The sequence below is a fragment of the Ranitomeya variabilis genome, chromosome 2, assembly GCF_051348905.1.
Source record: "Ranitomeya variabilis isolate aRanVar5 chromosome 2, aRanVar5.hap1, whole genome shotgun sequence".
NCBI lineage: Eukaryota > Metazoa > Chordata > Amphibia > Anura > Dendrobatidae > Ranitomeya > Ranitomeya variabilis.
The window spans coordinates 125,808,162-125,834,357 of NC_135233.1; the positions used below are offsets into that span (position 1 = coordinate 125,808,162).

At 47.1% G+C, this 26,196-nt stretch overlaps 1 protein-coding gene across 4 annotated transcripts in view; it reads right to left on the minus strand.

Annotated features, from left to right (window-relative positions):
• Positions 1–26,196, minus strand: part of SLC30A6 (solute carrier family 30 member 6) — a 49,501-nt gene that overhangs the window by 21,370 nt on the left and 1,935 nt on the right. For 2 of the 4 annotated variants that reach the window (XM_077282927.1, XM_077282929.1), the window contains exons 2-9: positions 18,497–18,583; positions 15,814–15,898; positions 15,506–15,548; positions 15,138–15,203; positions 11,651–11,731; positions 9,319–9,354; positions 9,141–9,235; positions 8,004–8,052 (exon numbers count right to left, since the gene is read on the minus strand). In XM_077282927.1, the coding sequence (XP_077139042.1) occupies positions 8,004–8,052; positions 9,141–9,235; positions 9,319–9,354; positions 11,651–11,731; positions 15,138–15,203; positions 15,506–15,548; positions 15,814–15,898; positions 18,497–18,583 (542 nt within the window). The remainder of the gene's footprint in view (positions 1–8,003; positions 8,053–9,140; positions 9,236–9,318; positions 9,355–11,650; positions 11,732–15,137; positions 15,204–15,505; positions 15,549–15,813; positions 15,899–18,496; positions 18,584–26,196) is intronic. The other 2 variants (XM_077282928.1, XM_077282930.1) reach the window with 1 other exon arrangement.

The following is a 26,196-nucleotide window of genomic DNA, read 5'->3' on the forward strand; positions in this document are numbered from 1 at the left end:
CAGAGGCTTCTTGGGGCTCTGACACATTAGTTTGTATACAGTTCTGACAATGCGGGTACGTGCTGCTACTGGGGAGAGCGGTCCCGCAGGCTGTGCAGAGTGCATAATAGCAGTTCTGCCTGGTTCTCTTGGACCTTGAGCCCGGCATTGTGCCCAGATGCCGGCAGAGGACCTTACAGGGGTAGAGAAACCTATAGGGGAGCCTTATAGGTAATATGGATTCACAGCTGAGTAAAAAACCCAGCTGTGATCTTACCCCACCAGTGTGCCCCTAGGTCCAGCGCCGAAGATCCACAGTCCTGTGCCCCCCGGAGACTGGCTGCCTGGTCCTGCAGACCGGGAGATGCAGGGTTAATCTGCAGCCGAAAATGGCTGCTGAGACAGAGAGGAAAGGAGGAGAAGGGGGCGGAGAGCTGGAAAAAGGCGGCAAGGCTGTGTAAAAACGCGCCCTTTCTGTCTCGATCCACCCCCTTTATGACACTGTAGAGTGTCATATTTGTCATCCGGGGGGCGGGCCGGGGGGGCAGAGAGGAGGCGGCAGCTTCAGCTAGGCCGAAGCCAGGGCCTAAAATAGATGCCTGAGGCCCAGAAGGGCTCCAGGCCGGCACGAAAGTCCGGGAGGGGGTCTGATCTGAACCGGACCCCTCCGGATTTAAAGGCAGGATGGCGGTGGGGCTATAAGCGGAAGGGGGAGCCCGGTTGGGGTCTCCCTGAGGCAGTATAGAGCTGGTGCTGCCGCAGAGACAGGGGCGCAGGGAGCCCTGTGTCTGTATGTGCCATGCCTGCCTGCACTCCCCCCGGCCCCAACAGGAGCCCGCAGCTGGGGTGGGGTCCCTGGATGCAGAAGCAGTGTGCTGGCCCATTGCTGGGAGCTTCAGAGTGCTGCCTGTACAGGCCCTACCTGAGGTGTCTCAACCTAATACCCCCAGAGGGGGAAAGGGAGGGTGCTGTTGTCACCTTCAGGGGCCTTTATCCTCGCCTTGACCTCAACCCAGAAACCAAAAGGAATTGGGGAAGGAGGGGGGTCTCGACTTCGAAACAGCACCCGAGGGACTGGGGAAGGAGCAACATGGGGAATAGCCATCTCTACTTCAACTGGGCACCCCATAATAGGGGGCCGAGGAAGGAGCCATGCCGGGAGTCTCACAGGAGACCCTCTTTTCTTCATCTGTAATCCCGTCGGAAAAAATAGAGTAAAAATCTTTTAGGTGTGCCTCTTATGCGACACTAAGCAAAAACTGGAGAAGGCTGATGCTGTCCAGGGGTGTATACTGCAGAGGAGGAGCCACAGTTAATCTTTTTCAGATTATGCGTAGTGTCGCCTCCTAGTGGACAGCAGCATAACACCCATGGTCCTGTGTCCCCCAATGAGGCGACAGAGTAATTTCAATAATCCCATTCACTTTAGTGGGACAATAAAATGATTAGCTTTTGATGGAAACAAAAACGCAGGAAAAATGCAACGTGTGCACATACCCTAATGGTGCACATCGCCCTTATGCCACATTCACACATAGAATTGTCAAATTTATTTTGTTGCAGATAGAGTATAATAGGTACATGTCCCATGTACTGTTTTTTTGCAAGTCATAACTGAAGTAGAAAAGGAGACATGTCAGAGTTTGATCTCATTCACAGACCAAACTCACACAATGAATACATCTTGTGGTGTAATATACAGCACAGGGATGCCTAATATATTCCTAAAAGTCAATTTCAACCCTTTACCGAGCTTTGCCACACAACTTAAATGCAAACCAGGACTCCCATTTGCATAAATGTGTTTCAGGGTATTTACCCATCCTCAGTGCAAAGCAGGGGATCTTATTTGGCTGGGCGAGAGGCCTTTTGGTCAAAAAAACTCAAACAAGTGAATTAAACCTATAACCAACCAGGTTAGAAGTGACAAACAAACACACTTTACTGCCCAAGAAATGGTAACGCTCTGTTTGTCTTTTCAAAATCCAGTGTAGTGCAGTGAGGCATATGGCTACAGCAGGACACCTGCACCATTGCTCTTTGGACATAAAGAACATCCCCGACCCTTAATAAACCCGTCACCCTGCGCCCTCAGCCAGCAATTCTCCACAAAATTTCTATAAAAATCTCATTCAGACGTCCATGCAAATCAGTCCAAGATTGAACCACAACTCACGGACTCACTGCGGCTCTCCCACAGAAATACATGGACCGGTCATGCTCTGGTTGGGGGAGAAGCAGCCAGTCCATGCATTGTGGACTGATCTCAGGACGATTTGTACAGACACCTGTACTAGCCTTAAATGGAACCTGTCACCAGGTTTTCCCCCATATAAAGTAGGGGGCCAGCGCCTGTAATCCCTATTTCTCCTTCGCCTCATTGGGGGACACAGACCATGGGACGTCCCAAAGCAGTCCCTGGGTGGGGAAGAACATAATAGATCGAACCCCATGTGCCAACTGACTAAAGTTGTGCTACCGCCGCTTGCAGAGTACGTCTGCGAAGGGTTGCATGTGCAGAAGTCAGAGCGTAGGCTGTACCAAGGCGCAGCCTTGCAGACCTGTTCTGTCGACGCCCGATGCCGAATGGCTCAAAAAAATGCGTCCACCGACCGAGTAAAGTGTGCTTTAATCCCCACTGGGACAGGCTTGGTATTGTGGCCCTGAAGCGGCTAAACCCTGCCTGACACCCTCAGGAAGCACAGAAAGGGCGTCCTACATACTGAAGGGCGCCGTCTTCGAGACGACCCTTCTGAGCGCCCTCACTACATCCAGGGTGTGAAGAGCTCATTCCTCGTTAAGGTGTGAGACAAGACCACCTTGGAAAACAGAGAACGTAGATGATTCGACCACCTTGTCCTGGGGGTAAATCAGGAAAGGAACTCGAGCGGACAGAGAGGCTAGCTCTGAGGCTAGCTCATAGACTTGTCTAATAGACAGCACTGTGACAAGAAAAAAAACGACTTTCAGAGACATCCTGCAATGGTTCGAAAGGTGTCTACTAAAGAGCACCCGGGACCAATATAAGGTCCCATGCCTCTAACGGCATACTATAGGGGAATACCACATGGGAGACTCCCTGGAAGAAAATGGCCACTTACAGAATGGAAGTAATCCTGAACTGGAATAAAACAGGAGAGGGGGAGAGAGGGGGGAGAGGGGGAAGAGAGACAAACCTGATTCCAGACCAGTCAGGAGAAATTCCCAAAATGGAGGGAACAGAGAAAACACAAGGACGTCCATAGTGCGAAAAAGGTTATCAGGTGTGCTGATACAGGCTTCCCAACGCTGCATATCCCGCCCAGCGTGGCCAAACCTGGGCGACAAGGATTACTGGAGTCCCCTCCGCTTAGATCTTCCTGATGACCCTCGGAAGTAAAGAAAGCGGAGAAAAAATACGTACGGAAGACGAAACTGAAGCCACGGAGAGACCCGTGCATGCACCTTGAGGGTCTAGGGATCCAGAGACCGAGTTCTGAAGTGGAGTACCTTGGCGTTCAATCTTGAAGCCATCAGATCCACATCCGGAGTCCTTAAACGAAAACATATCTGTCGAAAGACCTACCACTGTCCCAAGGCGAGACTGACGGCTAGGGAAAAACTGCCGCCCAGATTTTTTTTACGCCTGGGATATGGACAGCTGAAAATACCGAGTGGTTGCTCTCTGGCCATCGGAGAATATGGGCTACCTTGTGCATGGCCACCGTGCTGTGGGTATCCCCTTTAATGATTGATACATACGACATCCGTGGCTTTGTCCGATTGAATTCGGATGGGGTGACCTCTTCAAACCGAGGCTGGACAGACATCTATCTGGGATGATTTAAGTGAATCCTGCTTTGAGCAGGAGGTTGGACCAGATGATCCAGGAGGTCCCTTCCAACTCTACCATTCTATGAGATAATGGAACTGGTGCAGGGATATCCTGATTGCTTGGATTTTCCGGACATCAATCAGAAGGCTCGACTCCTGAGTAGACCAGCGGCCCTGAGCCATGAGGTGACGATGACTACTCCCCTGCCAAGGAAACTGGCATCGGTAGTCACCACTAGCCATTAAACCGGGAGAAAGGATATTCCCTGGATAAGAGAAGACCTCAATGTCCATCACCTAGGGGGTCGCCTGATCCGAATGGGTAAGCGGCAAAGGCGGTTGAGGGAGAATGGATTTCTGTCTCAAGCTGCTAGAAAAGTATGCTGTAGGGGACAGAGATGCAGCTGACAGAAAAGGACCGTTTCCATTACTGCCACCATTTTTCCCAGTACCCTCATGACAAACCAGATGGAATGGGAGGATGAGTGGCCAAGTGCACGGGCTCCTTGTTAAAGGGCTAGGACCTTGTCTCGAGGGAGAATCACCAACCCTCCTCAGGAGGTGTCCAAGGTCATCCCTAAAAAGGGATATCTGCTTGGCTGAAAAGGGGTAGACTTGCACAAGTTTATAAGCTAGCCCAGAATAGAAAGTATTGCCCAATTTGGGTAGAATGACCACGGGTCGAGAGTGCAAGATGGACATGACAGCCGCCATGACCTTTGAGGACACTCTGGGAGCAGTAGTGAGGCCGAAGGGCAAAGCCGTGACTTAAAAATACTGTTCACGAATGGCGAAGTGCAGGAATTTTCAGTGAGAAGGAAAACAATGAAAAATCCACAAACAGGTGCCAGGATGGGTCGTACCGTTTTATCTTTCTTCATGCCAGACGTAGAGAAGCAAAACAAAAAGTTGTATCCGGAAGACAACTAGTCTCTGGCCCCTTCTAAGAACGACAGAGTCAGATAAGACAAAAATAGGAATAGAAATCTTCCTACCCTACTGGAGAAGACCAGATAAGACAGTTGTTTGGCCAAAAATCTGCAGGACTTGTATCCCCTAAATCTAGTTTACCTGAATCCGTCCTACTAAGCTTAGTCTGTTTTAAGAAAACGAGACATGTGATACTCCTGTCCCTACGAGAGGAACGCCCCGAGCCAGAAGAAATACATGCATTGGCTCGGCCGGAAATGCCATAAAAGAAACCCGGAAACGTGCCCGATGATAACTATAAAAAGACATCTAGACTTTTGCTGGAGAAGGAGTTTACTCTTTTCCTCCAGTGGCGTCAGAGAGAAGCTGAATCAGCACTTCTCTAAATAAATGCTCGCTCTGATATGGCGGGTATGTCAAGGACCTTTTAGACTCAGAGGCTGCTCGTCATTCCTTGAATCACAGTGCCCATCGATGGTGATGGCATTAATGTAGTAAGAGCAGCAAAGGTAGCCGCGTGCAGCAATTATACCCCGTCTCAGGAGAACTGATTGCTGCTTGCGGAGGAAAGTGTCCATTCCTTCTGCAAAACAAGGGAAAATAGGAGGTATCTCACCTCTATATTCTGCTGACCCTTTAAAAAGTGCCACGTGACATGAGTCAGAACTAGAGATGGGTCTGGGTAAAAAGGGGGATAGGCGGAGGCGGCACTCCGGGTTACCATCTGTTGTTGGAGTGGGAAGAACAGTACCCTGCAGGGGTCCGTCGACCTGGAACAACACTGGCATGGCCATAATACACAAGAATAGTGTAGGAGGGGGAACGTGGAGGAGAGACTCTGTGTTCCCGCCTGTTGTGGGATTTGTGAGAACAGAACTCTGAAGGGATCGGTCGCCCCTCTGCAATCTGTGGATTCTTCGCCTGAAAACACGCTCTGCTGACCGAGTTCGCATGATCCTTGGTTGGATCTGAATCCAGAATCCAGCGCTGCAAAGCTGTATGCGATAAATATGGAGGAGTCATCCGAGGCAGGCTGGCGAAGACTCTGACTGATAGAGGAGGGATCATGAAAGGATTGCATCGCAGTGACACCATGGGTTGTGACAGCGACGAAGCCCACTCGGAGGGCTGTAAATCCATGGTGGGATTTTGATCCCAGGACCCCATGCTGCCAAGCGCATTCCAGTGATCTACCGTGGATGTGTTCAGACATATAATCCCCTGTATCCTGAGAGATCACCCGGGTGGACAAAGATGGCCCCTGGGATTTTCAGAGGCCGGAAGTCTCGCAGAGAGCGGGAAGCGCCAGTTCGTGGGGCGGGGCCTATGTGTGCAGCATCATCCAGTGGGCAGAGCCTAGGGATTGCTCCATGAATAGGCCCAAGCCGGGGCCTAAATTTCTGCGGCCGGCATGAGCGTTACCCGGGGGAGGGGAACGCCACGGGGGAGTGCACTACAGCCAGACAAAATCAGGGCACAGCAGCGGGCAGACAACGATGGTGCCGACGTCATCCGGTGGGCGGAGCCTTGAGAATGCTCTATGACTAGGCCTAAGCCGGGACCTAAATTTTTCATCCGGCTGGAGCGTTACCTCCAAGAGGTGGGGCCACAGGGAAGCCATGGCTGAGGCATGAGGGAGGATATATAGAAGGTATATTGCATACATACAGGGGGCCCTCCACAGGTGACGAGGTCGGGGATTCTATATCTCGCTGCAGAGGCCCACCGCCGACTGGATCCACTTACCATCGGTGTGCGTCCCGGCATGGAGAAGCCACGGATGACTGGGTTTCAGCGCCGAGGAAAGCGTGCGCCGCCCTACAGTTCTGCTACAGGTCAGGTATTGCAGTGTGGATGGTGCAGGGGAAAAGACCTCCATCCACCATCCCTTTGTTAGGGAGGTGGAGAGGAACCGTCCGCCTCCTTCCATCATCCGCTTTAATAGTGGTGGTGCAGTGGGGGCTGCTCGGACGCCTCGAGGTAGGTCTCTGTACATCCAAGGGGATGGGACAGCACTGAATGTCCGGCAATAGGCCTGGCTGCGGAAGAGGGTACATGGAGGCGACACTCCATGTGCTCGTCCGTTGAAGGTGTGGGGAGATCGGTGCCCTTGAAGGACCCGTCGCCTTTAAGATTCAGCTCAGGCGTGACATCCCACGTCGCAGGAGAGGATACGGAGAGGCGACACTCTCCTTGCTCGCCTGTTGATGGTTCAGGGAGATCGGAGCCTTGAAAGGATCCGTCGCCCCTTCGTCCATTGTAGAAAATACAATCAAAAATGTAAAAATTGTAAAATAATAAAGAGTTTGTGGTCTGAATAGCAGACCCATCCGTGTGCCTCCTACGAACACTAAGCAAGAATTGGTTAGCTGAGAGTCAGCAGGAGGGTGTATACTGCAGGGGAGGAGCTAACTCTTTTTGTTTCAACTTAGTGTCAGCCTCCTAGTGGCAGCAGCATAACACCCGGTCTGTGTCCACCAATGAGGCGAAGGAAAAAGATAGTTTTTATTATACTCACAGACTGCACGGTCTGAACTGATGGGCGTCACTGGTCTTGATCTGGCGCCTCCTCCTCTCTTCTTCGATGCCATCCTCCTTCTTGCTTCGTGTAGATGACATATCCAACGTCATCCACACAGTGTCCTCCATAGCGGTCCTGTGCAGGCGTACTTTTCTGTGCCCTGCTGAGGGCAGAGCAAAGTGCTGCAATGCGCATGTGCAGGGAGAGGACAAAGCGCTGGCGCATGTGCACTACAGGAATTTGCTCTGCCCTCGGCAGGGCAGAGAGAAGTATGGCTGCGTAGGAGGACACTGTGTGGAGGACATAGGTTGCATCATCCACACGAAGCAAGGAGGAGCCCGACGATGATGCCGAGAAGAGATAAGGCCCCAGATTAAGACCAGTGAGGCCCACCAGACTGGACCACTCTGTAGGAGAGTATAATAAAAGCTCTTTTTTGTGCTATGCAGAGCGCATTGGGGACATGGATACATATAGTAATATATATATATATATATATATATATATATATATATATATATATATATATATATATATATATATATCATATATACACACACAGCATTCTAGAATGCTCTATATGAGGGATTACAGGTCTAGTCCTAATTTATATGTGAAAAACCCGGTGACAGGCCCTTTCAGACTATTTCTGCATCATGTACACCCATATCTCCACACAAGGGCATTTGTGCAGACACAGAGACTGACCAGATGCACCCGTGCTGGATATGGCAGGACTGGAGAGTTATAAGCACCGTACCTCCGGCTCAGGTCTGCTACATGTTCTTGAAGCCAGCTTGTACTAGCAGCTGCAAGATAAAGAAAGCAAAAACCTGTAACATACCACACTGACCAGGCGGAAAAAGAAAACTGTTGGGCTCCTTATTCTACAATATGACTGAGTGCATACATGCATGATATACACAGAGAGGCACAATGTATGAAACTAAGTAGATAAAGGAAATAGCAAAACTTTAAGAAGACAAATGATGATGGAGACCCTAAAATTGCTCCAACAGAAGATTAATGAGACCTTTAGAGACTCTTTATATGGCATTTTACTAAAATGTCTCAATCATCTTTAAAATGATGAATATTCTGACTAATTTCTTTTCGACCTGGACTGTGGATAATGCAATATAATAACAGGGACACATTGTTTTCTAATAAGGGTGTCTGACCAGAGTGAGCACCTAAAATTCTCTACAACCTCATGCATCTGAGACGTTCAGCGCCATCATAGGGGTACGTTTACACGTGGTGGTGTTTTGTTTTTTTCTGCAGAAGAGAAGCTACATTTTACACTACCCGTGAAAGTAAGAAGATTTGGGAAGTCTCATGCACACGCAGCATTTTGTTTCCGGGCTGCAAAGTTTTAAAAAATCTGCAACATGTCAAATCTATCCATGTTTTTTAGCCACGGAAAGTAATGAGTAACTGGAAAAACAATAAAATGAATAAAACTAAATTGACATGTACTTTAGATAAATCACATGCATTTTATACACATGGTTTTTACTGGCATGAGTAAAAGTTTTGCTGCAAAAATGCCAGATGTGAACATACCCTAGGGCTTACAAATGTCCAACATTTAAGAAAAACACCATATTCTATCAGATGCTGTATTAATGAGGTATTAACCCCCTAACAGCTTCCTTCTAGGGGACACCAACGCCGTAATATAGCGCTGCATGGAGCATTGTACTGCAGCACCGATGATGGGCAGTCTCCTGATTTAGTCCGGGTTTCTTTATAAACCTAGATGAATATAAGTCCAAAAGACTGACCACATGCATACAAAAGTCATCTTTACTCCTGAGCATATGACTGAAGATTGCAGAACTCCCTCTTTGACTCCAGAAGTTCAGAAGAAAACTGGACGTAGTAACAAACTTACCTTCCGAAACATACACAAAAGGCTTATTCCTAACTGAAAGCATAGTGAACAGATTGAAAAACAGAGCCACGAATGTTCCCACAAGTAGACGACCCCTGAAGAACAGAAAAAGAACATAGTAAAAGCTATACTATACCGCGATACCAACGTGAGAAAACAAAGAAGGAAAATCACTTACGTGTGGATCTCTGGTTGCTCCAAAAATCTTTCTGCACTGGAGAAAAAAAAAAAAGAAAAATCTATTAAACAATTGTGGATGATTCTTGATTCATGCACTACAATGATCATTGTGCCTTTAGAGAGTGAGAACAACAGGAATAGGAGGTAGATCGTCTATACACGAGATCGCCGTCACCCCACAGTAATGATCTCGTGTCCCCCCAAAAGGACAATAAAGATGCTACTGCTGGATAAATGCTGCATGCTTATCCCACCATGGAAAGAAAAAAGAAATAATAATCAGGCTGGATAATGTAATATCTGACCATGGTTTCTTCATGACGCTGCACATTAGACTGTATCCAGGTCGGCACATACGGGCTCTACCAATGAACGTCTGCGGACTAGGAACAGCTGTACTCTCGCAAGTCTACAGAAATACGGTTGGTTTGTGTTTCCGCCTCCATATTTATGCTCATACTGATTTTAGGGCCGGTGTGTCCCTGTTCTTCAAAGATTATCAGGTACATTTTCTGCCGGGTCAAATACAGATTAAGGGTCTGTGAACTCGTAGCAGTTTTGTCACTTTTTTTCTACGCAGATTTTTTTCACAAAACCTGAAGGATTTCCTAGTGCCAGCAAGATTCCTGGAGTCTCATGGACACATTGCCCCCGATAGGTGACAATCCTGTATAGGTGGGATGTACACTGCTGTTGACAACTTTCAGCATCAGCCACGATCAGTGTTGGCAGCGACTATGGTAAACCCCTTAAATGCTGCTGTCAATAGTGACTACGGCATCTAGATGGTTAACCCCATCGGCACCCTCAGATCTTGACCGTGTGGTCCTGATGATTGCCGTGGCAGTTCACGACCAAATAACAGCCTTAAAGTCTCCCGCCTATAGCGGCCTGGTCAGAAATTATCAAAATGTATGTGTCAGAAATAAAACACTTTCATTTCTGTTATGCCGCTTTGCATTAATTCCTGAAAAGCACCTGAAGGGTTAATAAACTAGCTGAAAGCAATTGGGAATATGTTGAGGGGCGATGTTTTTAAAATGGTGTCACTTTTGGGGGGATTCACATCATATCATAATATATATATATATATATATATATATATATATATATATATATATATATATATATATATATATATATATATATATATATATATATATATATATATATATATATATATATATATATATATATATATATATATATCTCCCCCAAAGTCACTTCAAAACTGAATAGGTCCCGAAAAAAATAAGTTAAAAAAATTTCCTTGAAAAAGAAAAATGAAAAATTGCTGCTACAGTGTTAAACCTTCTAGAATACAAAATAAAAGAGCATTTTACAAATGGTGCTGATGTAAACCGGACATAAGGGAAATGTTATTTATTAATGCTTTTCTGTGGTATGGCTATCTGGATTAAAGGGATAATCATTCAAAGTTTGAACATTGCTATTTTTTTTTAAATTTGTCAAATTTCTGATATTTTTATAAATAAACACTAAACATATCAACCTAAATTTACCATAAAGTATGATGTATCACGAAAAAACAATCTGAAAATCAATAGGACACGTTTAAGCGTTCCAGAGTTTTTACCACATGAAGTGACTCTGGTCAGGTTTTAAAGAGTTGGCCAACGTCACTAAAGGGTTAAAAGGGGTTGTCCAGTTAAGACAGGTTATCACTACTGATGAGCGAGCGTGGTCGGATAAGGTATTATCTGAGCATGCTTGTGTACTAACCGAGTGTCTTCAGCATGCTCGAAAAATATGTTCGAGTCCCCGCAGCTCCATGTCTCGCTGCTTTTCAACAGCCGCAACACATGCAGGGATTTCCTAACAAACAGGCTATCCCCGCATGTGTTGCATCTGTTGATCAGGAGACTTGAACTTATTTGAGCATGCCGAAGACACTGATAGCACACGACCGTGGAGAACACCTTATCCGAGCACTTTTGCTCATCACGAGTTATCAGCCATCCATGGGATAAGTGATGACCTGATTGTCAGCAGATCAGGAATCTTTATCCGTTACAAGATAGCACAGCAGGTGGAATTCCCGACTGCCGATCCATTCATTCTCTATACGGCTGGGAGAGAAAGCCGAGCACAGCACTCAGCAGCCCCACTGGGAATTAATGGAAGGCAGACTGAGCACGTGCAGTGCTGCTCCAAGAGCGGTCAGAGTCACCAGAATGATCACAGTTATTGCTATTAACCTCAAGTTGAACCCTGTTGATAAATTAATAAGGAACAGTATTTATCATCATTTATCATGTGATTTAATGTTGCTGGGGTCCGGACTGAGCGTCTACATTCGGGGCATATACCTCTCTTTCAGTATGAAGAGCGCCCCCAGCTGTGCCAGGACTGTGGATGCAAACACTGATAACACTTCAAACCTTTCAAATCTAAAAAAAAAAAACAACAAACAAACATAAAATATTTAAACAACATAGAAAACACTTACCGGTAATTCACTAATTATTATTATTAAAACAAAAGGAGGCGCTAGGTTTTTTGTGATCGTTTACGTTCTTGTTCTGGTTTACTGGATTAACCCCTTTCTGCCATCGGACATATTTGGTATTTTTTGTATTGCATGTATATGCTTTTTTCTTGTTCACAATTAATGATATGCTTTCACCTGATGGTGGGTGAGACAAGGGCAATGGTTGCTTATAAATATTCTGTGAGCTTTGTCCTACATATGACCTGTTGAAGTGCAATGTAAGCGTGAAACAACCGCCGCCTGTATTTGTTCCACTGTTTTATCTGCCTGCTGTTGGTATGATGATGCCACAATAAAGGATTTTGTTGCATGGGACGGTATGTGCCAATCAGCTTTCTTCTTTATGGACATACAGTACAGACCAAAAGTTTGGACACACCTTCTCATTTAAAGATTATTTTTGTATTTTCATGACTATGAAAATTGTACATTCACACTGAAGGCATCAAAACTATGAATTAACACATGTGGAATTATATACTTACCAAAAAAGTGTGAAACAACTGAAAATATGTCTTATATTCTAGGTTCTTCAAAGTAGCCACCTTTTGCTTTGATGACTGCTTTGCACACTCTTGGCATTCTCTTGATGAGCTTCAAGAGGTAGTCACCGGGAATGGTTTTCACTTCACAGGTGCGCCCTGTCAGGTTTAATAAGTGGGATTTCTTGCCTTATAAATGGCGTTGGGACCATCAGTTGTGTTGTACAGAAGCAAAAGAAGAAACGGACAGCACCACAGCAATTGTGACAGAACAGCTTACGTGTTTATTCTGCCATCTGCAACGTTTCGGTCCTGAGACCTTTATCAAGCATCTCAAGGTCTCAGGACCGAAACGTTGCAGATGGCAGAATAAACATGTAAGCTGTTCTGTCACAATTGCTGTGGTGCTGTCCGTTTCTTCTTTTGCATTTGGACTTTATACTGGGATGGATCCCCTAGTGTGGACGGGCACCCTGTTGTCCATAGAGACGTTATTAATTTAGGGTGCGGCCTGACTTCCAATTTTTTATTTTTGGTGTTGTACAGAAGTCTGGTGGATACACAGCTGATAGTCCTTCTGAATAGACTGTTGGAATTTGTATTATGGCAAGAAAAAAGCAGCTAAGTAAAGAAAAACGAGTGGCCATCATTACTTTAAGAAATGAAGGTCAGTCAGTCCGAAAAATTGGGAAAACTTTGAAAGTGTCCCCAAGTGCAGTGGCAAAAACCATCAAGCGCTACAATGAAACTGGCTCACATGAGGACCACCCCAGGAAAGGAAGACCAAGAGTCACCTCTGCTTCTGAGGATAAGTTTATCCAAGTCACCAGCCTCAGAAATCGCAGGTTAACAGCAGCTCAGATTAGAGACCAGGTCAATGCCACACAGAGTTCTAGCAACAGACACATCTCTACAACTGTTAAGAGGAGACTTTGTGCAGCAGGCCTTCATGGTAAAATAGCTGCTAGGAAACCACTGCTAAGGACAGGCAACAAGCAGAAGAGACTTGTTTGGGGCTAAAGAACACAAGGAATGGACATTAGACCAGTAGAAATCTGTGCTTGGGTCTGATGAGTCCAAATGTGAGATCTTTGGTTCCAACCACCGTGTCTTTGTGCGACGCAGAAAAGGTGAACGGATGAACTCTACATGCCTGGTTCCCACCGTGAAGCATGGAGGAGGAGGTGTGATGGTGCTTTGCTGGTGACACTGTTGGGGATTTATTCAAAATTGAAGGCATAATGAACCAGCATGGCTACCACAGCATCTTGCAGCGGCATGCTATTCCATCCGGTTTGCCTTTAGTTGGACCATTATTTATTTTTCATAAATGACCCCAAACACACCTCCAGGCTGTGTAAGGGCTATTTGACCAAGAAGGAGAGTGACCAGATGACCTGGCCTCCACAGTCACCAGACCTGAACCCAGTTGAGATGGTTTGGGGTGAGCTGGACCGCAGAGTGAAGGCAAAAGGGCCAAGTGCTAAGCATCTCTGGGAACTCCTTCAAGATTGTAGGAAGACCATTCCCGGTGACTACCTCTTGAAGCTCATCAAGAGAAGAGTGCAAAGAGTGTGCAAAGCAGTCATCAAAGCAAAAGGTGGCTACTTTGAAGAACCTAGAATATAAGACATAATTTCAGTTGTTTCACACTTTTTTGCTAAGTATATAATTCCACATATGTTAATTCATAGTTTTGATGCCTTCAGTGTGAATGTACAATTTTCATAGTCATGAAAATACAGAAAAATCTTTAAATGGGAAGGTGTGTCCAAATTTTTGGTCTGTACTGTACATATTTGGTATCGTCGTGTTCAGAATCACCCGATCTGTCAATAAAAAAGGATTAACCTGATTGCTAAAAGGCGTAGCAAGAAAAAAAAAAGTCAAAACACCAGAATTAGTTTTTTTTGGTTGCCGCAACCTTGCATTAAAATGCAATAACGTGCGATCAAATCTGTACCTAAATGATATCATTAAAAAAAAGTCAGCTTGGCACACAAAAAATAAGCCCTCACTGGACCCCAGATCACGAAAAATGGTGACGCTACAGAACGGAAAATTGCACAATTTTTTTTAAATTTTTTTAGCAAAGTTTGGATTTTTTTTTCGCCACTTAGATAAAAAAGGACTTAGACATATTTGGTGTCTATGAACTCGTACTGCCTGGAGAATCATAATGACAGGTCAGATTTAGCATTTCGTGAAGCTAGCAAAAAAGGCAAACAAAAAACCAGTGTGGGATTGCACTTTTTTGCAATTTCACCGCACTTGGAATTTTATTTCCCATTTTCTAGTATACGACATGGTAAAATCAAAGGTGTTCAAAAGTACAACTCGTCGTGCAAAAAATGAGCCCTCATGTGGCCATATTGATGGAAAAATAAAAAAGTTATGGCTCTGGGAAGAAGGGGAGTGAAAAACAAAACCGGAAAAAAGCTCCGGGGGTTAATAAAGGTTTTTCTGACCAGCAAACATCTGTTCTCACATGAGGTGCATGTGGCAGCGGCAGCACATTCATGTCACAGTTTTACAAGATACACATTAAGTGCTGACAAAAATCGCTGACATTGTACTTGAGGGCCAAGACCTCGTAACGAGGAAGCTAGTTAAACCTTTTCCCCACATTTAACTTGGATTCAGATGTTAGAGGACTGGGCCCTCCAGCGATCACTGGCCCACGGGGGTCTCTTCCACCACTCACTAGCAATTTTACGATTTGTTATTGGATCGTATTCGTCCGATTTATTCACAAGTATGAGCGAGCCCTTAGCTGGATTTAAACCCAGAATAACACGCAAATAACATGCGAGCACTACGTACCCAAACGAATATGTTGGACTTTGTTTTTTCACCATTACCCAATAGCTTATCAAACACGTTATTAAACTGCGAAAATAAAGGCAGAAAATAGTGTAAGGGTTAACGGAAAGTAATGAGCACATAGAGGAAGCAGTTGCCATTAATGACATTGCTGGGCAGATGGAACAGGAGGACGGATCGCCCTTTATATGATGTGTAGATCTCAGCAATATTCATATATGGAAATCACATGGATCCGGCATCTGGGAGAAGGGGACATGACATTCGGCGCAGCTAATTCATTGCTCCAAATACCAGCCGGGGACAGTTTTGATTTTTTTTATGATAAATTACATAATAAACAAAGGTAGAGCTCATCACAAGCTTACCTGAAGAGGTCAAAAATGGTAAGGTAGGTATAAGCGGTTAAAGCTGGAAAAGAAATACAACACGTCACACTGCTGGTAAAGTTCTGAGACAGTGATGGCCTTCTTATAACTCACACTGGACCCACCCCTTAATGAAAGGCTTCTCTCCTTTTAGAAAACACAAACTAAAACTTTAGCCTTTTAAAAACACCAGTGATAAATCCACGTGGGATATGATGGATTGCACTGGGCTCCCGAGTGAGAGGCAGCATGGAGACAGGAGACACGCAGCGCCCGACACCAACGATCCTCTCCATGGAGTTACCTACCCATACTGTTCGTAGAGCTGCACCACGTCAGCAGGAAGCCCGTGCAAACCACGTTTATGGCACCAAACAGCAAGATCTTCCATGACTGCCAACAGAAAGCCCAGAGTCATTCATACAGAATGGAGCAATATGGCTGCGCTCACTGACTGTCCTAGATGAGCCGCGCCACGGCTGGAGCTTTACATAACAATGAATGCTTTCTGCACAGATAAGTTTTTATGTTGTTGTGTTGTTGTTCCTTTGTTTCCTAAAAGCAGAGTTGAGCAGCTTTCTGACTAGAAAAAAAATACCAAAAACAGGCAGAGATGCTTACCTGTCTGAATGGGCCTCAATACAAATGCACAAGCAGGGTGCAGCGGACCCAAATAAAATAGCAGATACACAGGTATTGCACCCGCTGCACCCTGCTTGTGCATTTGTATTGAGGCCCATTCAGACAGGTAAGCATCTCTGCCTGTTTTTGGTGTTTTTTCTTGAATTTTTCCTTTTTGGTGATTTTCAGCTTTCTGACTAGTCTTGATTAACTCCTTGGTGTATATGAACCCGTAGAATGTAAGTCCGCAAGGACAGGGTCCTCTCCCCTCTGTACCAGTCTCATTGTAAATTTGTTTACTGTTAACCTATATCTATAACCCTGCACGTATCCCCTTTTCTCATGTACAGCACCATGGAATTAATGGTGCTATATAAATAAATAATAATGATATGTCACCCATGCATGTCAGGGCCGAGATGTGGGGTGTGGGAAGATCTTGGATATTCCCACACCCCACATCTCGGCCCTGACATGCATGGGTGATGTCAGTATATACTTTTTGGCTGCCTTCATTTTCAGGCACTGCATATTGCATATTATTTCCTGATCTCCCTGTGGTCCACTCTGTCATGCCGGCCATGTTACCAGGCTCCAGGTTTCATTCATCTACCTGATTTTCTTCATTCCTCCCTTTTTCATCTTTTGTGGTTCCCAGGGGTGGTTTGCAGGCTCGCATGCTGCGAGATTTATTCCCTTGCGGCACTTGTTCACCCTTTCAGGGCCAGTTACATATCCCATATTTTTACAAGCCACATGCCCATTCTGTTGGCACTATTTAGGACACATATAGGGACGCCTATAATGTGATGTGTATAGGGCTTGTTTTGGTCATTGTTATGCTTGTTGCAAAATTCATGCTGGTCTACCCTATATTATGTGATATTTTTTCATGTACATTTAGTCCATTAGCATAGGACATATAGCGTGTGTTTGCACATTTTTTGCCATTTACACAGATTGATGTTTGGGGGTGTTTTGTACTTCGGTATTGTTTTTAATTGATTTTATGGATGTAATGTGTTTTCGCTTGTAATAAAAATTGTTCTTTATTTTTTGTCACAAGATTTGTAGCAGGTGTGCATGTTTTATTGCATTGGTTCTTTTTTTGACAGGGTTCAAATCCGACCAAGTGTTCTCCCTATGTTTACTCCAAACTCCAAAGACATACTGATAGGGAATCTAGCTTGTGAGCCCAAATGGGGACAGCGATGATGTGTGTACAGAACTGCAGAATATGATGGTGCCATATAACCAAAGCCCCAACTCACTCCATTATTATCCCGCCTGCTACTAGATGTGATATTCAGGTTTTCTGTACAGTGAAGTGCAGCCTGTTGTGCCATCTAGTGGCCAATGTGAAAACTACAATGTTCTCAAGCTATAATAATGGATAGAAAACAAACCACAGCAACTGAGGAATAGGCATTGTGCAAAAAGCAGATACACAGACATACGTCCTCAAGGCTTATAGAATAAGCGTGCACTTTTGACATAAGCTTGTGTGAACTCATTTTTAATAAAAATCGACCAGATGAAAAGTTTTTATAGCCAAAAGAAAAGCCCATACATCTCTCCTGCGGTGGCCTCTGTAGGGTTTACATGCCAGTCATTATGTAATGGCCCAATACACTCTTACTTCACAGCACCACAGAATCTGGGATGTGTGACCATGGCGAAAGTATAAAGTAACAGTTTCCGTCCAATTCATCACTTTGCGCCACAAATCTGGCATAAAATTGTTCCACAGTTTTTATACAAGACACAGTGGTGCACAAATTCTGCATATCTTGGTGGTTTTATGCCATGTCCCTCAAATATGCAATGTTTAAAAAGAGGATCCTGTCCATAATCTATCTCTGATTGACTATATGTAAGATGATCTGCCCTGGTGTACAAAACATATGGGGACAGTTAATATGATTGTTCTGTCCAAATATTATTATTTATTGTTATAGCGCCATTTATTCCATGGTGCTTTACATGTGAGGAGGGGTATACATAATAAAAATGAGTACAATAATCTTAAACAATACAGGTCACGACTGGTAGAGGAGGAGAGAGGACCCTGCCCGCGAGGGCTCACAATCTACAAGGGATGGGTGAGAATATAGTAGGCGAGGGTAGAGCTGGTCGTGCAGCGGTTTGGTGGATCGGTGGTTACTGCAGGTTGTTCACCATCATATTGTCCGCGGCACATTTCCGTGTGACAAGAGTGACTTATGTTGCCCTAACTGACCCAATGGTGAACACACAAAATACTGACGGCCCAGCAGCATATCTACATGGGCTAATAAATGGAAACGAGCTGTCCTGTGACTCCTTAGCCAATTACCAGGCCGTATAATTGGGCCCTTAGTAGCTACTTACCCTCCGGTCAGATGTCACTAGTCGAAATTCTTGCGTTAATTTGCCCAAAAGTGATCGCTGTGTCTTCCGGAAAAGATGTATGGTCCCCTTAAATGAAAGAAAAAGGCATTTAAGTGTCTTCTTACTGGGCCAAGACATACAAAAAAGGCGGCTGTGTGAACTCCATAACACCCCCAGGAGAGCAGCCTAAGGCTACTTTCACACTAGCGTTAACTGCAAACCGTCTCAAAACGTCTTTTTTCAGAAAAAAAACGCATCCTGCAAAAGTGTTTGCAGGATGCGTTTTTTCCCCATAGACTTGTATTGGCGACGGATTGGCATACGTCGTGTACGTCGTACGACGGATGCGTCGAAATTTGGCGACACGTCGTCGGCAAACGTTGATTGTAACGTTTTTTGTCTCCACCTAAAAAACGTGTCGCGACGCATCCTGCGGCATGCGTCGTTGGCTACAATGGAAGCCTATGAGCGACGGATGCGTCGGGACACGTCGTATGACACAATGCAGCGCTGCAATACGTTTTTTTACACTGAGCATGCTCAGAAGCTGGATTTTGTTGCCAATTGGCCAGACACCCCCAAATCTATATAAACCTGGCCGGGGCTATGATATCCTATGCTATAGGATCCTATTCTATCCTAAGGATCCTATCCTATCCTATCATATCCTATCCTATCCTATCACTATGATATCCAGGCGATTCGTCTCAAATATTACGTCATACCAAACTCGCAATCCTCACAAGAACACCTTCCATCGCTGCCACAAAACTAAAACCCACAAAGATGTAAAAACAGTAACTATATAGTTTTCCATATTTTCCAGTAGCCAATCAAATTTGGGAGCCTCCCATTTTAAAAACGGATCCGTCGTAAAAACGGATGCAACGGATGGTAAAAACGGATGCAACGCATCCAGTATTTCGACGGAAACGTTTAGCGAAATGCTGTATGCGTTGCACACGTTTTTCACTTTTTTGACGCATCCGTTTTTTCGGCAAAAAGGAGATTTTTGTTTACTTACCGTAAAATCTTTTTCTCCGAGCCACTCATTGGGGGACACAGGACCATGGGGTGTATGCTTGCTGCCACTAGGAGGACACTAAGTAGACAGAAAATTTAACTCCTCCTCTGCAGTATACACCCCTTCACTGGATACAATTTCAACCAGTTCGGTAGTAAAGCAGTAGGAGCATGAACAAAGACAACTATGTCAAAACCAAAGAAGTAACAACAAGCCAAAACAGGCTAACAGGGTGGGTGCTGTGTCCCCCAATGAGTGGCTCGGAGAAAAAGATTTTACGGTAAGTAAACAAAAATCTCCTTTTCTCCTACGCCTCATTGGGGGACACAGGACCATGGGACGTACAAAAGCAGTCCCTGGGTGGGGAGCAATATGCTAATACCCCATGTACCACTGGCTTACGGCTTAAGGAACTGCCGCTTGCAGAATGCGCCTGCCAAGGGCGGCGTCTGCAGAAGAAATAGAATGAATGTGGTAATGCTTGGTAAAAGTGTGCAAACTGGACCACGTCGCAGCCTTGCAGACCTGCTGTGCCGACGCCTGATGCCGAATGGCCCACGAGGCGCCCACCGACCGAGTAGAATGAGCCTTGATCCCAGCTGGGATAGGCACACCCTTGACACGATAGGATTCTTGAATGGCTGACCGAATCCATTTTGCCAGAGTGGCTTTTGAAGCAGGAGAACCCCTCCTGGGCCCCTCTGGAAGTACGAACAGGACGTCTGACATACGAAAGGGAGCCGTCCTCGAGACGTACCGACGAAGAGCTCTCACCACATCAAGAGTGTGTAGAGCCTTCTCGATGCGATGAACAGGTGTTGGGCAGAACGAAGGTAAAACAATCTCCTCATTGAGGTGGAAAGAGGAGACGACCTTGGGCAAAAAGGTGGGAGAGGTCCTCAATACCGCCTTGTCCGGATGAAAAATTAGAAAGGGAGGGCGGCAGGAGAGCGCAGCCAACTCTGAGACCCGTCTGATGGACGTGACGGCTACCAGGAAGACTACCTTCCAAGAAAGGAAGGTTAAAGAAACGTCCTGCAGTGGTTCGAAGGGAGCCTCCTGAAGAGCTCCGAGAACTAAGTTGAGATCCCACGGATCTAAGGGTGACTTGTAGGGAGGCGCCACACGGGAGACTCCCTGGAAAAAAGTTTTCACCGGCAACCTATTGGCAATCTTCCGCTGGAAAAGAACTGACAATGCCGAAACCTGACCCTTTAGGGAGCTAAGGGCAAGTCCCGACTCTAGTCCGGACTGAAGAAACTCCAGTATGGAAGGGACAGAAAATACTAGAGGAGACCGTCCCTGTGCCTCGCACCATGAGAAAAAAATTCGCCAGGTACGGTGATAACTACGCATGGAAACCGGTTTCCTAGCTCTGATCATGGTGGAGGACACCCTGGGAGAAAAACCCGCTTGGCCTAGAATCCAGGACTCAACAGCCAGGCCGTCAAAGACAGGGCCCTTGAGTTCTGATGGAAAATTGGGCCCTGTGAAAGAAGATCCGTGCGATCTGGAAGACGCCAAGGGACGTCGGTTACCAGCTGAACCATTTCGGCGTACCATGCCCGACGCGGCCAGTCTGGCGCGACGAGAATCACTGGTACCCCCTCTGTCCTGATTTTTTTGATGACCCTCGGTAGTAGGGGAAGAGGAGGAAAAATGTACGGGAGTCGGAATTGGCGCCAAGGCAGGACCAGGGCGTCTACTCCGAGGGCCCGTGGTCGAGGGACCGAGCAAGGAACTGAGGAACCTTGTTGTTCATCCTGGAAGCCATAAGATCCACATCCGGGGTCCCCCAGCGATGGCAAATCTGCTGGAAGACCTACGGGTGGAGGGACCACTCTCCGGAGGCGATGCCCTGGCGGCTGAGGAAGTCCGCCGCCCAATTTTCCACACCTGGAATGTGGATCGCCGAGATGGTCGAATGGTTCGACTCCGCCCAATGGAGGATGTGAGACACCTCGAGCATGGCCGTCCTGCTGCGAGTTCCGCCCTGACAATTGATATACGCCACGGCCGTGGCGTTGTCGGACTGGATTCTGACTGGATGACCTGCCAGAAGACGGTGAAACTGGTACAATGCTAGCCTGATAGCTCGAATCTCGAGGATATTGATGGCAAGGCGAGACTCTTGAGCGGACCACCGCCCCTGGGCTGTGTGATGGTTGAAGACCGCTCCCCAGCCTATGAGACTGGCATCGGTGGTCACCACCAGCCACCGTACTGGGAGAAAGGACCTTCCCTGAGTTAGGGAGGACTTCAGCGTCCACCACCTGAGGGTCTTCCTGACCCGAGGGGACAGGATGAATCGGCGATCGAGGGAGGACGGGTTGCCGTCCCAAGCCGACAATAGTGCATGTTGCAGGGGACGGAGGTGAAACTGCGCAAATGGGACCGCTTCCATGGCCGCTACCATCTGCTCGAGAACTCACATGCTGGCGCGAATGGAGTGGGATACTGGGCGAGAAAGACGCTGGGCTCCCTGCTGCAAGGCCAAAACCTTGTCTTGAGGGAGAATGACCAGACCGCGGGAAGTGTCTAGTATCATCCCCAGGAAGGAGATTTGTTGAGCCGGAATTGGAGAAGATTTTTCGTAATTTATCTTCCATCCCAGACGAGAAAGAGTATCCACCGTGAGAACGACGGACTCTTCGCACGCCGGGTAGGAAGGACCCTTTATCAGTAGATCGTCCAAGTACGGAATTACCACCACTCCCCTGGAATGAAGAATGGCCATGGCAGCCGCCATGACCTTCGTGAAAACTCTGGGGGCGGTGGCGAGACCGAAGGGCAAGGCCACAAATTGGAAGTGTTCCCCGCAAAAGGCGAAGCGAAGGAACTGCTGATGCGGAGGGAAAATCGGTATGTGCAGGTAGGCATCCTTGATGTCTATGGATGCCAGGAATTCTCCCTTTTCCATAGACGCGACCACAGAACGGAGGGATTCCATCCTGAAGTGTCTGATTTTTATGAATCTGTTTAGTAGCTTCAGGTCTAGGATCGGACGAAGTGATCCGTCCTTCTTTGGAACCACGAACAGATTCGAATAGAAACCCTTGAATCTTTGTTCTAGGGGGACCGGAATGATGACTCCGTCCCTTTGTAGTGCCCGTATTGCCTGGAGAAACGCTGTGGTCTTTGACCTTTGAGGGCAAGATTGGAAGAAGCGTGTAGGGGGGAGGGAGGAAAATTCTATTTTGTATCCGGTGGACACCAGCTCTCTGACCCACTCGTCGGAAACGACTGAGAGCCAGGTCTGATGGAACAAAAGTAGACGTCCGCCTACTTTGTCGGAGTCCACCGGATGGAGCAAGGAGTCATTGGGCGGAGGATCCCTGGGATGCGGATCCCTTAGATCCGGGAGGTTTAGGCCTGGTCTCCAGTTACGATTAGGTCTGTAAGAGATCTGGGTGCCTCGGCCACCGCGCGAACCCCGTCCTGATGCGGGGGTAGGAGATGAGGAAGACCAGTTGGAATTGGGCCGAAACGGCCGAAATGGAGGTTGCTGCTGGTACCGAAAGGGCCGGGTAGGCTTTTGCTGGGGGAGAAATTTACTTTTCCCTCCGGTAGCATCCGAGATCATTTGGTCCAATTTTTCTCCAAATAACCGACCCGCCTGGTAAGGCAGGGCTGTTAGAGAGCGTTTAGAAGCCGAATCTGCTCGCCAATCCCTGAGCCATAGGGCTCTCCTGATGGAGATTGCATTGGCGGCTGCCTGTGCAGCGCAATTAGCTGCGTCCATAGAGGCGTTGACTATGAAATCTCCGGCCTGCGCTATCTGGTTAACCAGGATGCTGGCTTCTGGAGGTAAATCACTGGCTTGGATGTTAGAGGAAAGAGTCTCAGTCCAAGAGACCATAGCCTTAGCCACCCAGGAGGCGGCGAAGGATGGGAAGAGAGACGCTCCTGTGGCCTCGAAGGCGGAACGAGCCAGATAATCAATCTGGCGATCGGAGGGATTCTTAACGGAGGAACCGTCCGAAAGAGACAGGATGGTCTTGGACGCGAGGTGTGACACAGCAGGGTCCACCGAGGGAGACTGTAGCCAGTCTTTGACTAATTCCCGAGAAAAGGGGTATTTGGCCTCTATGAATTTTTGCCCTATGAAGCGTTTATCTGGGCGATCCCTATATTTTTGTACAACCTCTTTGAAGTGAGGGTGAGTGACAAAAACCTTTTTAACCCGTTTAGTTTTTTTGAAAGACACCGCGTGTTCGGGTTCCGATGCGGAGTCCTCAGTCACCTTCAGGGTCTGATTTACCGCCTCAATGAGAGAGTCGAGAGACTCCTGGGAGGAGGGGGGTTCCTGAACGTAGGAAATGTCGGACTCATATTCAGAGTCATCCGATTTAGGAGAAGGGGACCGGGAAGCAGAGCTTGCGGGTACTGAAGGGCCCGCTAGCTGATGGTCAGGGGATGAAACGTGAACACGTTTTCTAGAGCCCCGGGTGGAAAGTGACCGGTTACGCCCCCTGCTGGTAGACGACTCCATATCGTCGTCTGAATCCTCCATGGTCCGACCTGGAGGGGGGCCCCGGAGGGAGTCAATTGCCCTGGCTAGGGAAGCCACAGATCGTGACAGAGAGGTTGCCCACTCAGGGGGACTAGGCTCTACCGGGTCGACGGCTGCGGCATCGGCGACGGTACCGGCAAGGGGCGGCTGCACAGAGGGTGAGACGCAGTCTACACACAAGGGGCTAGTGTGGGCTCGGGGCAGGGCCGCATTGCAAGTGGCACATACAGTGAAAAACACTGTGTGCTTCTTGTTACCCTTTTTTGTCTCCTTGATTGAGACATGGTGCCTTGGGGACAGAGCGGGCAGTATGCGCAGAGAAGGGGTTAAGCTTTCTTGAAGCAGCTTACCCACGGTCCTTTCTGTGTCCCCAGAGAGAGATTGGCGGTTCTTTTCCAGGAATTCTCCAGGAGCGCTGCAGCAGCGTGGGCTCCGTACAGAGAGAGAGTGAGAATATGGCCCCCGAGATTTGGAGAGCGCTTCTCGTCCCAGACGAGAAGCGCCGGTGTAGGGGGCGGAGCTACGGCCGTGGGAGGAGATTTTTCCCCCTGCGGCCTACTCCGGCTGAAGAAGCCGGGGACTAAATTTTAGGGCCTGCCGACGATGTGCGGCGGCGGCCGCGACGTAGCGCCGCCGAGCACCACCGACCCCCGGTCGGCGGTGCCTCTCCCTGGGGACCCGGACCGCAACGCTACCGCTAAGGGGGAGCAGGGGGAGATCCCCTGAAGGTACTTACAGCCGCCTGTCCCGGTTCTCACAGGCCTGCCTTCTGTGAGGATGTGCACTCAATCCATGCACCCTGGACGGGGATGGAGAGGCCCCTGATGCATCAGGCTGCAGTAGCAGAGGGGGCTGCGGCACAACATCCCCTCCGGACTGCATTCTTCTCCAAATTACATTGCTGTAATGCAGGGTCCTGGAGGGGATTGGGGGAAAGCGGGACCGTATAGGAACCGTTGCCCTGGCGCAAACTTTTCGTGCGCCATACGTCGCAGGAGAGGGACGGGGAGGTATACTCGCCGTGCTCGCCTGTTGTTGGTTCGGGGGAGAGCGAACCCTATGAAAAAAGGACCCGTCGCCCCCTTCACTCCGTTAAATAAAAAATTAAAAATTTACATAAAATTAAAAAATCAAAAATCAAAATAAATAAAGTTGGGGTCTGGGAAAAAAGACCCAAGTGCCTCCTAAGACACTAAGCAAGAACTGGTTGAAATTGTATCCAGTGAAGGGGTGTATACTGCAGAGGAGGAGTTAAATTTTCTGTCTACTTAGTGTCCTCCTAGTGGCAGCAAGCATACACCCCATGGTCCTGTGTCCCCCAATGAGGCGTAGGAGAAAAAGACGTTTTGAGACGGTTTGCAGTTAACGCTAGTGTGAAAGTAGCCTAAGACAAGACCCCAGAGAATACTGTGAGCCAAGCAGCCCTGGTGAAGACCATAGAAAGTACCAAAAATATAAGGGCTCATATCGTGTATAGAAGAAAAAACACATGGAATAAATAAGGGACCAACAGAATAAATAAAAGAAGAGTCAGGGTATGTGCACACGTCAGGATTTTGTCAGGATTTTTTATCAGGTTTTGTAGCCAAAACCAGGAGTGTGTGATAAATACAGAAGTGGTGCATATGTTTCTATTATACTTTTCCTCTAATTGTTCCACTCCTGGTTTTGGCTACAAATCCTGATGAAAAATCCTGACGTGTGCACATACCCTCAATGTTGGCCCCTTATGACCGGGTGTCAGGTCCTCTTTATAAAGAACCGGTCAGGGTATTCATTATGCCCAAACAGCAGGTAGCAAAAACTGCAGCCAAATATATTATTCTCAGGAGCGCCGCGGCATTTCAGAGAAAATATACTTTAGACACTGCCCTCGGTCACTGACCGCGCCAATTAAATGACATGGTCACCAGTGCTTCAATAAGACTCATACCGTGCGATTGTGGGGGACCTAGGTGTTACCATGGCAGCTTGGAGCCTACTGAAAGTCCCTCCTGCCATCTTGGTACTCCTTTGCAGCTCATAAAAAAAAAAAGACTAAAAAATGAACTTAAGAAAAAAATAAAATAAAAATAAATGTATAAACCCCCCCTCAAAACATTAAAATTTTAATCAAACCCTCCCCCCAATAAAATATAGGAATTTAAAAAAAATAAAAAAACA